Consider the following 12180-nt stretch of genomic DNA (forward strand, 5'->3'; position numbering starts at 1 on the left):
CTCTTCTTTTTCCCTAATCCCCTATGAGCCAGCTCCTTACCCCCTCAAATCCTCTCCTCCTCCCTGTCAGGGCAGGCGGGACCTCCCCCTTGAAATGACAGCCAATAGCTGGGGAGCTCGCTCATGAGGCGTGTCCCGGTCCCCTGGGCACGCTCTGAGCTCCTTCCCGCGCGTCCCCGCCTCGAGTCCCGCCCCCTTATCTCCCCAAGCCCGGCCCCCAGAGCGCGTCCCCGCCTCCAGACCCAGAGCGAGGCTCCCCTCCGCATCGATCGTCACTCAGAAGTCTGGGTGGGGCGCGCGCCCGCGAGTCGGAGGCGGGAGCAGAGGAAGCTGATGGGAGGGCCTTGGTCCAGCGGGGTGGGCGGGCCTTCAGCCGGGTCTCCTGAGGGCGGTCGCCCGTTTTCTCCGTAGTCCAGCGAACCATGGACGCTCAGGGTCTAAAGGTGAGCGAGTGAGCTCCTGGGAAGGGGGCGTGGGGTGGGGGGTGAGGCCAGGCCTGGGGCGAGGGATGACGATGAGGAAGATCCGGGGCGCGGACGCCGTTGGATTCGGGGCGTGGTGCTGGGCCCGTGGGGACCCCGCGGCTCCCACCTCCAGGGTTGGGTCGGGGCTGCCCCCCTCCACTCCACCCCCAAAGCCTGGGGCTGGGGTCACTTTGTTATTGAGTCTAGACCAGGGCCTGACCCCTTCTTTTGACCCCGAGACCACACGGTGCCATGGTCTCTTAATGTGAATTGATTCAGTTCAATTCGGTCGACAGTTATTATGCTCCTACTGTGTGCGTGGCACTGTGGTAAGCGCTGGGAATACCAACAAAGGCAAAAGACGTCCCTGCTCTGGTGTTACTGGTAAGTTTGTGGTAGAGCCTGGAATTTCGAAGAAAACCCGGATTCAAATTCTGGTTCTGATTCTAAGTGGTCATGGGGCCTGGCCAACTCTTTTATGTCTTGGAGCTGTGGATGGAGACCTGGAATCTGGAAGGGCTGAGAGCTGAGTTCAAATGTGGCCTCAGATCCTTAATAGCTTTGTGACCCTGTGACAATATGCACAGCCCTTGATCCTTTGGCTGCCTCTGTTTCCTCATCTGTAAAATGAGGATAGTACTAGCACTTACCTCACAGGGTTGTTGTGAGGATTGCATGTAAGATAATTAAAACTTTTTTTTAATTTGCAAATTTTTAAGCACTACATAAAGGATAGCTAGCTGTTATCACCAGCAATCATGGAGGGAGCATCCACACCAGAATCTCCCCCACTGGGATAATTTATGGGTCCTGTCTGGACTTGGGCTCCTCACCCTAAACCTGTGTTTATTTGCTGCTGCTAATAGGTTTGAAATGATAACAGGATGAATGTTCCTTTAATATTATGTGGATCTCCCCTACTGCCAGTTTAGGGGATTGTGTAATTGAAGAGAGGGGAGTTAATTCCTCCTCTCCCAATATAAAAATGTGTTTGAAGAGGAGGGGAGAAAATGGAATTAATTCCGAGACCGTGCTTAAACACAAAAGAGGCTGGTTTAATGTACTCTTTCCTTCCCAAATCTCCCATTTTCTTTCCCTGATTTAGGGCTGCCCAGGTCTTTCCTCAGGGTTCACTGAAAAAGGAGGGTCATTAGGAGGGTCTGAGTTTTAGGAATCTTACTTTGAAGATTAGGTATAATACAAAGTGATGTGATGCATGTTTGGCAGCTGGAAAATCAAGTGATGTAGTCTAAAGATTGTGGCTGGTATTGTTCATGATCTCTAGGTTAGAGGTAGCAGGAATGAGAATGATGAATTACAACTTGAATGTTTTGATAAGTTCCTTATGTGCAGATCTAGTCACATCACTCCTCTGCTCAGAAACTTCCCATGGCTCCTCATTGCCTACCAAGTAAAGTTCAGGTTCCTCTGCCTGGCACTCAAGACACTTTTACACCCTTATGCCACCATACCTTCTCAGCCTTTCATCTTATTACTCTTCTCTCCCTGTACTCTGAACCCTAGCTATATTGGATATCTCTAAAGCTTCCTGAATATGTATTGTGTATTCTTAAATCTGTGCTTCTTCTCAGGCTCCTCCTTGTACTTAGAAGGCTTCCAGTGCTATTTTTGCCTGGCAAAATCTCACATACTTTAAAACATGCCACTTTGAAGCCTTCCTTGACCAATCAGTTCTTGTCAACTTCCCTTTACTTAACACAGCACTTTACTTTATAATCATAGTACACAATATTATATGCTATTGGGTTGTTTCTAATACCTTTACTAAACAGGAAACTTCTTTAGCATATTATGAAAATTTGGGGGTTCTAATACCTTTACTAAACAGGAAACTTCTTTAGCGTATTATGAAAATTTGGGGGAGAAAGTACAGTATTTCTGAGAACCTAGCTCAGGATATATACTAGGTGCCTAATAAATGTTTCTTCTTGTTAATTTAGATCATTTCATCTGTGCTTTAGATTTATTAGTATAGCCATCTCTTATTATCAGTAGGTGAGAATTCTCAAATACTCAAATCCTTGATCTTTTATCCTTATGGATATTCCCTCCTGTGAATGGAGATCACAATTCCTCCATGCCATTCTATCAGGTATCCTTATATGTTTAGCACATGCTAAAGCACTTCCTTAATTTCCCTTGCTATGGAGAGGATAACCATTAGACCAAATGGGTCATTTAGCAGGGTTTTTTTTTATTCCTTTCCCTGTATCTAGCCTATCTTTTGTTTTTTATCAAGTATTTCTCTGATGATATCCTTTGTTCTTGGTTTTATTAATAATTCATTATTGTAATATATTTCATCTTCACAGCTACCTTGTGCTTCTCCATTGCCTTCAAAATGATTTTCAATTTTAATTCTGTAGTGTTCTATGATTCAGCCATATGTTGACTATGGTAAAATATTAGTAATAAAAATGTAGAACTTTATCTCATGGAGAAGCTTGAGATCATTAATGGAGTGCTATAATTTTCCATGAACAATCCCGTCCATTCTCTTCCTGCTGCTTAATTCTTTACTCAATTTTCCATTTGCTATGTCTGTCCAAGGTACAGATATATTTAAGGATGTGCTCTTTAGGTTGTCATTGTAATCGCATATACATTAGATACTGCTTATCTACTTAGTTTTTCCTGTGCATATGATTAGACAAATTTTTTTTTGAGTGATGGCATTTTGGTCTTATCCAGGAGGCTTTTCAGTGTTATGAGGCTTGATGCAACTAGTACAATATTATTCACAATCTATCATCTATAAGTCTATAGAAACCTTTGATAGCTTCGTTAATATAACTTTCATTTTTTTAATGAGTATTGACATCTTCTGCTTCTTCAATCATGATTATCCCAAGTATTCCTTCCTCTCCCCCACCCAAAGAGCCATCTCGTCATCGTTGTCATCGTTATAGTTTGGTCATTTTAGTTCTGTCTGACTCTTTGTGACCCCATTTAGGGTTTTCAGTGCAACTGGAGTGGTTTGCCATTTCCTTCTCCAACTCATTTTACAGATGATGAACTGAAGCATACAACATTAAATGATTTACCCAGGGTCACACAGCTAGTAAATATTTTAACTCAGGTACAGTACTCTTAACCACTGAACCACTCAGCTTCCCTAGGCCATCTCGTAGCAATTTTTAGAACAGAAGAAAAAGCAAAACAAAACCTTTGTACAACTGACCAATACCTTGAAAAAGTCTGAAAACATGCAATTTGTAATACCTGTGGACCTTTAGGAAGTGGTTGGTGGGGGGTGCCCTCTCGTATCTCTTAAGTTCTGCTTGATCTTTGTAATTTTGTTACATTTACTTTTGATTTTTTTGTTGTGTCATTCTTTCCATTTATGTTGTTATAGTTACTGAATATTTATTTTCCTGACCCTTCTTATTTCACTCTGCATCAGTCCATCTTACTCTTTCCATGCTTCTCTTTGTTCATCACACCCTTCATTTCTTAAAGCACTTAGTCTACTGCTATTTTTCTTTATTTCTTTAAGGAGCACTTTGTAATTGTATCTGTAAGTCTTTTGCAGTAGGCTGATCCCAAGATATTTTATGCATTTTGTAAATATTTGGCATGGGACTTCCCTTTCTATTATTACTTCTTGTGTTTTATTAATGTGTAGAAATGCTGTTAATTCTTGAAGATTTATTTTGTAACCTGAAACTTTACTGAAGCTATTGTCTCAATTGGTGCCTTTGCTGATTCCCTAGGATTTTACAAGTAAAGCATAGAGATAGTTTTATCTCCTCTTTACCTATCTTTATGTCTTTCGTTTCTTTCTCTTGTCTTATTGTTATTGCTAGCATTTTCAGAACTATATCAAAAAGTGGTGGGGATAGTGGACAGCCTTCCTTCACTCCCATATTTATTGGAAAAGATTCTAGTGTGTCATTGCATATTATGCTTGCTTCTAGTTTTAAATAGATGCTTTTTATAATAATTTTAAAAATTTTTAGATAGATGCTTTTTGTGATTTTTAAAGGACCCTTTGTGCCTATAATTTTTGTGCCTATAATTTTCAGCACAAAAGAACATTATACTTTCTTAGAGGCTTCTTTTGCATTTACTGAGATGACTACCTGGTTTTGGATGTTTTGGTTTTTAACATGATTAATTATGTTTATTTTCGGCTTATTATTGGATCATCCTTATATACCTAACAGAAATCCCACTTGGTCATAATGATGATCTCTTGGATAAACTGCTGAGTCTAATAGAATTTTGTTGGACACTTTTGAATAAGTCTTCATTAATTATATTGGCCTATTGTTTTCTTTCTGTGTTTTATCTCTCCCTAGTTTACAGTTACTTCAGTTACATTGCCTTAATCTTTGTTAAGGTGACTTCTTTCCCATGCCTCTCTTCCCCTCACTTTTGATCCCTTCCTTTCATTTGTTACCCTTTTCTCTTTGGGTTTTGCTTATTAGTTTATTTTTCTGTCCTGTTTTTAATCTGATTATATAATTCTCCCTCCTTCCCCACCACCACCTTTTTTCCTTTCAGTCAACTAGATTTACCTTTCTTCTCCTTCTCTGCTTCTAGTCATGTTCATTTTTTGTATTTCATTTTTGTGCTCCTTTCCAAAAAGGACTTCTTTCACTCTATTATTCGTCCTCTCTTTCTACTTTAAACTTCTGTTCTCTAATTCATGAACCCTATAATTATCTGGTTTCTCTTTTCTCTGTATTCCTCATGCAACCAAATTTTCCTAGGTACCCATTCTGAGCTCTCCCCTGAAGGTGGTCTGACAATACTTTGCAGCACTTGCTGGATGGAGTTCTCTTTTCCACTGTACCTCACTCCCAGAACAATACCAATTTATTGCATTTATTGTTAGAGAGGATACTGCCTCATGATAGGGCCCTGGGGCCAAATCCCTTATTATACAGCCCATCACTAATCTATACTCTCACCTGGTTACCTTTTTTTCCCCCAGTTGTCTCAAAATTTCTTCCCTTTGTTCATGCTTTCCAACTCCCACAACTTCCAGTTGCCCCAAGGAGTTCCATCTCCCTCATTCCTGAAGTAGGAAGAGTAGACTTTTCAAGTTCCAGATCCCCCAGACTGTACCCAAAACAAGATCCCAATCTCCCTTTACAGACCATATGGTCTCTCTTTATCCATAAGAGTCTTCATCAGCGGAGCCCCTTCCCATCACCAAAATAAGGCCTCTTTTCTTTCCATCTTTTCATTACTTCCTACCTCCTCCTCATCCACTCTCCAGTAGGCTCTTTTCTTTCTGAGAAAAGATCCCCTGTTAAGATCCCCACACCAAGACCACTCCTTTCTTTTCACTCCTCTCTTTTCTTGCTATTAGGAGACACCTTGTTTTGCAGAGCTTAAGGCCTGGCAAGCAAGCTGTGCCCTGAGCTTGGCATAACAACAATCCTTTGTGCTCTCCCTCTGGATGAACTCTGCTGTAGCAAAATCACAGAATTGGCTCAAACCAGCCCCAGGTGGTCCCTGAACTTGGACAAACACCTGCAGGAACCACATTCCTGTCATGAAGCCCAGCTATGAATAGACTGTCAGTAAGCAAACTTGCCTCGTTGTTGTTATACCTCACTGCTGTGGTTACACATCACTGCTTGGTTCTTTGTCTAGCCACAGCTATACGTATTGAAGCTTCACCTTCTTGCCTTGAATCTTCTCATTCTTAGAGAACATCCTGGCACGTGTGTCTAGTTTCCCTACTCCAATAGAATTAAAAAGGCCTTTTGCCTATAACCTCTGTGGCTCTTTGGCCATTTATTTTCGAGATTTGATACCCCTCATTGTTATAGCCCTTAATTTGACTCCAGTGAATTAGGCATTTCTCTATATCTCCCTACTCCCTTCACTTCCTCTCGTGTACCCTTCCATGTTGTAATGTAGTCACATACAAACTCACACACACACACACACACACACACACACACACACACACACACACATACACATACGTTTGTTCACTTGTGGCAGGTAGGCAAGGTGTCTCCAGGTTCTGTCCATAATTCCTCTTGTCTGCATCTTCACTATTACCTCCACCATACTTACACCCTTACCTCTGTCTCCTTGCCTACATTTAGAAAAGGTTTTTACTAGGCTGTCTGCTCTCACTCTGTTGCTGCTCTTGTCTTTGGTTGCTTTATTTTTTTCATTCCTCCTGCATTGGGGGATATTTGGGGTATTCAAGAAGCAAATGATCTCTTCAGTTGTGATTTTAAATGCCTCTTTGTTATTGAACATTCACCTTGTTTCATGCAAGTTTAGGGTTAAATTTGCAGGGTAGGTCACCCTTGGCTGCATCTTGAGCTCCATAGTTCTTTGGAACATATTATTCTATTCCCTCTTGTGTTTTCTGGTGAGCACAGAATAGTCTTGTGTTAATCAATTTTTTTTCTTTTGTATTTGAAGGTCTTTCTCCTAATGTCTTGCAAAACTTGTTTCTGAATTGAATTGTTCAGTTTAATCACTACATGTCTTAAAGTCTTGGATTTTTTTTCACCTGGAGGTGATTTGTGAATCATTTTGCTTAGTATTTAATTTTCTTTGTCAGAAGTTCTGTGTACTTCGATTATTTCCTGCATTAAGGTTTTTTTGTCCTCTTGTGTTCTTCTGGGAGACCTGTGATCTCTAAATTGTCTCTGAAAACCCTGTCTTCAAAATCAGGGCGTTTTGTTTTGTATAGTAAATTTTTAAAAAATGTTATTTTTTTGTCACTTCTCTTTTTCTAGATTGCCCTTCATGTCAATACGTTTGCATTCCTGTTGTTCTTTCTTTTGTTTCTTTGGTGAAACCTACCATCATAGATTCCAGTTTTTCTATTTTACCCATTATTTTTGCTGTACATATCACAGGTTCTGCTCTCATAATTCTCATTTCTTTTTTGAATGCTCAGGAACAGTATTGTGGTTTCATATTCTCAAATTCCACAGGATATTCTGTCTCATCAGATGTTGGATCATTTTTATTTGTTTTGCAGTATTCATAGATGCCCAAAGTAGAATCTGAAGGCCATATTTTCTTCTGTTGTTAATGTTTTCTTTGTTGATTTATCTTCTTATGTTCAAAGTCTTTGAGTTTCTTCTTCCTGATATCTTTGGTAATCTTGGTCTTTTTTTAGTGCCTTTTCTACCTCTCTTTTCTAACCACATCCAGGATTCTTTAATGTGATTTCTTTCTAAAAATGTTTTTAAATGCTTCTTTATTATTGGACATTCACCCACATGTAGGATATAGGTAGTGATGGAAGTGATGGATGTGGAGATGTGGGTTGGACCAAAATGAGGGAAGAGGTGACAGTGATCTCGGGCAGGGTGGTTCATTGGAAAGATAATTGGATTTGAAGTTAGAGAATCTGGGATTGAACCCTGGTATTACAGCTTACTACCTGTTAGTATTTCTCCTGTGGGCCCCAGTTACCTTAGCTTTCAAATGAAGGGTTTCAGCTAGATGGTCTCAGTCCCTTCCAGATGGGTCTATGATTTTTAATAAGTGTAACTTTCCTTTTAGCTTCCTTCCTGTGGCAGTCAGTATACCTAACTATGGCCCTTCTTGGAGAAAAAAATGCTTCTGTTTGTTCATTCATTTGGATCACAGATCTTGAGCTGGAATGGACCTTTAAGATCATCTAATCCAATCCCCTGTTTTGAAAGATGAAGAAGCTGGGGTACATAAAGGTTAAGTGATTTGTTCACAGTCACACAGATAAGTAGCAGTGTCAGGATTCAAACTTAGAGCATGTCAATCCAGATTCAGTGCTTTTTTCACTAAAAGCTATAAATTTTTTCTTTGTCAAATTTGTTTTTCTTTCAGACTTTGATCAACTATTATTGTCAAGAGAGATTTTTCCATCATGTGATAATTGTTGCAAGTGACGGACTTAAGAGGTATGTCGGTGATCCAGTTTTCAGGTTTTACCATGCATATGGCTCATTAATGGAAGGTATGTACTATTTTAGTGAATGTGTTCTTTATGCTTGAAATTATTGTTGTTAGGTGAAAAAACTTCGACTTTATCCTAATCCTATTTCACTTTTAGGTAGAAACCAAGATGCTGTTCGAGAATTGGAGGCCATTAAAAACAAACAAGATGTATCCCTTTGCTCCTTGATTGCATTGATATATGCTCATAAAATGAGTTCTAATCCAGGTATAGTATACAGTCAACATTATATTTATCATAGCACTGAAGACATTTAAAAATAAAGCACTCAAGACTTTTGGCCTACGCCATTCACATTTATCTTTCTCTTACTCCCATAATATTTATACTCTTGAGCACTCGGTAGGATCTCATTGATTTGGGAATTCCATGGCATCTCACCCATGTCTGCCCATTCTCTGCCCATCTTCTCCATAAGATTAACCACTGGAGATTCATCCAGCATGCTGGAGGACTTCCTCACTTTCTCCCTAGTGAAAATTCTAGTAGAGCACTCTGGCCAATTACCTGTCATCCCTTGTCACTGTATGGTCTGCTTATCTTCTCCTTTTACCTTCTTGACATTCTTGTTAGTTATGTGTTGCTACCAGCTTAAACCATGTACTTTCTTTCCATCACTGTCATATAGCAACAACAGTAAAATATTCGTGTTGAAAGGTTGGAAATGCTGAGAAATTTTGGGTATGTAAAGTGCTTTGCAATTTCCCAAATGCAATCCAGCTCTTTCTCCTCTTCATTTCCAAATCTGGATCCAGTCCACTGTCAATATATACTGTTTGTTCCAGAATTTACATATTGTTGGAAAGGTCTTTTTGGATATTCATTCAGATATATTTTCCACAGTGTCTCTTCCAAAACTTTTCATCCCTCCTTAAGCCTCCCATGCCTGTCACTCCCTTTACTCTCTCAGCAGAGAACCTTGCCTCATATTTTACAGAAAAAAATGAGGCCATTCTTTCTTCCCCTTTCTTCCTTATCTCTTATCACTAAGGTTCCTTCTGCCATTTTCTCCTTTTTCACCCCTGTTTCACATAGTGAAGTGATCTTTCTCCTTACCAAGGCTAACCCCTCCATTTGTTCAAGTGATTGCGTTCTATCCTGTTTCCTCCAATAGATTACCCCCTCCATCATTCCATACTCACTTGTTTTCAATCTTTTCCTCTCTTCTGGTTCATTTATTTCTTCCTGTAGACATGCCCATGTCTCTCCTATCCTGAAAAATCTCCCACTTGATCCTTCCATCCCTGCTAACTATTATCCTATTTCTTTTTTGCCTTTTGTAGCTAAACTTCTTGAAAAAGCCTAGAATAGGTACCTCTGCTTTCTTTCTTCTCACTCTCTTCTTAACCTCTTATGGTATGGCTTCTGAACTTATCATTCCACAGCTGTCTTCAAAGTTACTAATGAACTAGCTCTTAGTTGCCAAATCCAGTGGTCTCCTCTCAGTCCTTATTCTTTTTGACCTCTCTATAGCCTTTGACCCTGTTGATCATACTCTCCTCCTTGATACTCTCTTTTCTCTAGGTTCTCAGGACACTACTCTCTCCTGGTTTTCCTCCTACTTACCTGACCACTTTTCTGTCTCCTTTGCTGAATCTTCCTCCAGATCATGCCCCCTAATCATAGGTTTCTGTTCTGGGTTCCTTCTCTTCTTCCTCTGTACTATTTCACTGGGTGATGTCATCAGCTTCCATGGATTTAATTACTATCTTTACTCTGATGATTCTCAAATCTACCTATTCTGCCCCAATCTCTCTGCTGATCTTGCATCTTCAGCTCCTTTCAGACATCTTAAACTGCACCTCCAGTAGATATCTTAAACTCATTATGTCCAAAACAAAGCTCATTGTCTTTCCCCCATGGTTTTGAGTTCCCTCACCATACTAGTTATACTACCACCCAAGTTTATGTATTTTTTCTGTAATTACATAATATTAGGAGTGGAGTAGAATACAGAGGTCATGTATTCCAACCTCTATCTGAACAAGAACCCCTTCCCCAGCATATACCACTAAGTGGACATCGGTCTCTGCTTGAAGATTTCCATAGTGATCTTCAAGAGATTAGATAGACCCCTTATGAAGAAACAAGTACAAAAGTTGTGCAAGATGTTTTGTTTTGTTTTAAAATGTGTATTGTTTTAGCAGGTAACCTGGCATATTTGATTACAGAGCCACTTAAATATCAAAGTATGAGCTATAAATGAAAAAAACTCTTTAAAAATATGTCTGTGGTAGTCTATTGACATAAGCTAGTTTTAGAGTCTCAAACTCAAATTCATATTTGTTATATCATTAATCTCCTACTAATGATAACAACTTGCATGTATGTAATACTTAAATCTGCCAAAAAATTATTTCCCTCAGAGTGTGAAAATCCTGGTTTCTTAAAGGCTATACTAGTAGATTGTAAGCTTTCTCTGATAGGTCCCACCATGCAGGAAAAGGATTCAACTAAATTCATTTCAGCCGAGCCCAGGCTTGTCATAAGTTTCATGTCTAGTATCTGAAGGATGAGCCTTAGAGTGAAAAATTGTTCAGCTACTCTCAGAGATCTGCTGCTAAATAAAGAGGGATTACACTGAGTATTGTTAATGGGAATACTTGCGCTGGTAAAAAAAATCACAAGTCCTAGTATTAAAATTTGCAACTTAAAAATGGCTTTTCTTACAAAAAGACCTGAGGTAGGTAATTCAAACTAATATCCTCATTTTTATAGACGAGGAAACTAAAGTTACAAGAGCTTTACCAATCAGATTTTATAACTAGGTCTTCTGACTTATGAATCCACTGTTCTTCCTACTAACCCAGTCTGCCTCTAGATATGCATAGAGAAGAACACTATCTAAATCTTTGCATCACTTCTCAAAGATTTAAGAGTAATTAGTCATCTGAACACAAGATTGACTATTAACTGTTATTACTGATTATTAACTGCAGGTACCCTGAATCTGGAAACCCCTGCCCTGGACTATTTGTAAAGCTAATTAAATATAAGACATATAACCTATCTATATGGGAAAGTTGATATGTAAAAACCCCAGATCCTAAATTTAGAGGAATTAATTTTCATTTTAGGGTTTTTTTTTCCCCATCCAGATCGAGAAGCCATCCTGGAACTGGATGCTAAAATGAAGGAGCATCGTAAAACAGCTGGACCAAAGGCTCTCTACTATGCAGGGTTATTTTTGTGGCATATTGGTCGTCATGATAAGGCTCGGGAGTATATTGACAGAATGATCAAAATTTCTAATGGTAGTAAAGAGGTAGTTAGTTTTCTTAATTGTCAATTCAAGCGTAAAAGATCTTCATTTCTTGATCACTACTACTACATTTAAAAATGTATTGTATTATATTCTGACATTGTAAAAGTTGGTTTTCATTGTGTTACTTAATGAGTTTTCTGTAAAATTTTCTCTTCCATTAAGTGAAGAGCCTAATCTGAACTAGTCAGTAGTGGGAACATTACTTCAGTTTACTTATCTGTATTTTCATGGAAAACAAACAAGTGGTTAAATTAAAACTTTAAAATAGAAATAGGCTTTTCTATTTTAAGAATTGGCCCGATATTTAATTGAAAAAGTCAATTACCTAACTACAAATTGACAACATAAATATTTAACTGAATTCTTAGACTTTTTCTAATGTTTGTTTCTATTATGATTTTTGTGGTTAAATTAATGTTTTGTTAAGAAAAAGATTTATTAAGAAAAAAATTTTATTTGCTTGAAATTCTGTTTTAGGTTCATAGTTTAAGAGTTGTAAG

The 12180-nt window shown here is 38.9% G+C and overlaps 1 protein-coding gene across 3 annotated transcripts in view; it reads left to right on the plus strand.

Annotated features, from left to right (window-relative positions):
• Positions 1-333: 333 nt before the first annotated feature.
• The window catches only part of TTC21B (tetratricopeptide repeat domain 21B), a 100802-nt gene continuing 88955 nt past the window's right edge, over positions 334-12180 (plus strand). Inside the window, exons 1-4 of one of the 3 annotated variants that reach the window (XM_078146990.1) lie at positions 334-443; positions 8286-8415; positions 8512-8622; positions 11514-11680. In XM_078146990.1, the coding sequence (XP_078003116.1) occupies positions 423-443; positions 8286-8415; positions 8512-8622; positions 11514-11680 (429 nt within the window). In that variant the 5' untranslated portion in view covers positions 334-422. Of the gene's footprint in view, positions 444-553; positions 849-8285; positions 8416-8511; positions 8623-11513; positions 11681-12180 lie in introns of those variants that run through there. The other 2 variants (XM_020990878.2, XM_078146989.1) reach the window with 2 other exon arrangements.

Source organism: Phascolarctos cinereus, unplaced genomic scaffold, assembly GCF_003287225.1.
Source record: "Phascolarctos cinereus isolate Bilbo 61053 unplaced genomic scaffold, phaCin_HiC Scaffold_726;HRSCAF=1367, whole genome shotgun sequence".
Taxonomy (NCBI): domain Eukaryota; kingdom Metazoa; phylum Chordata; class Mammalia; order Diprotodontia; family Phascolarctidae; genus Phascolarctos; species Phascolarctos cinereus.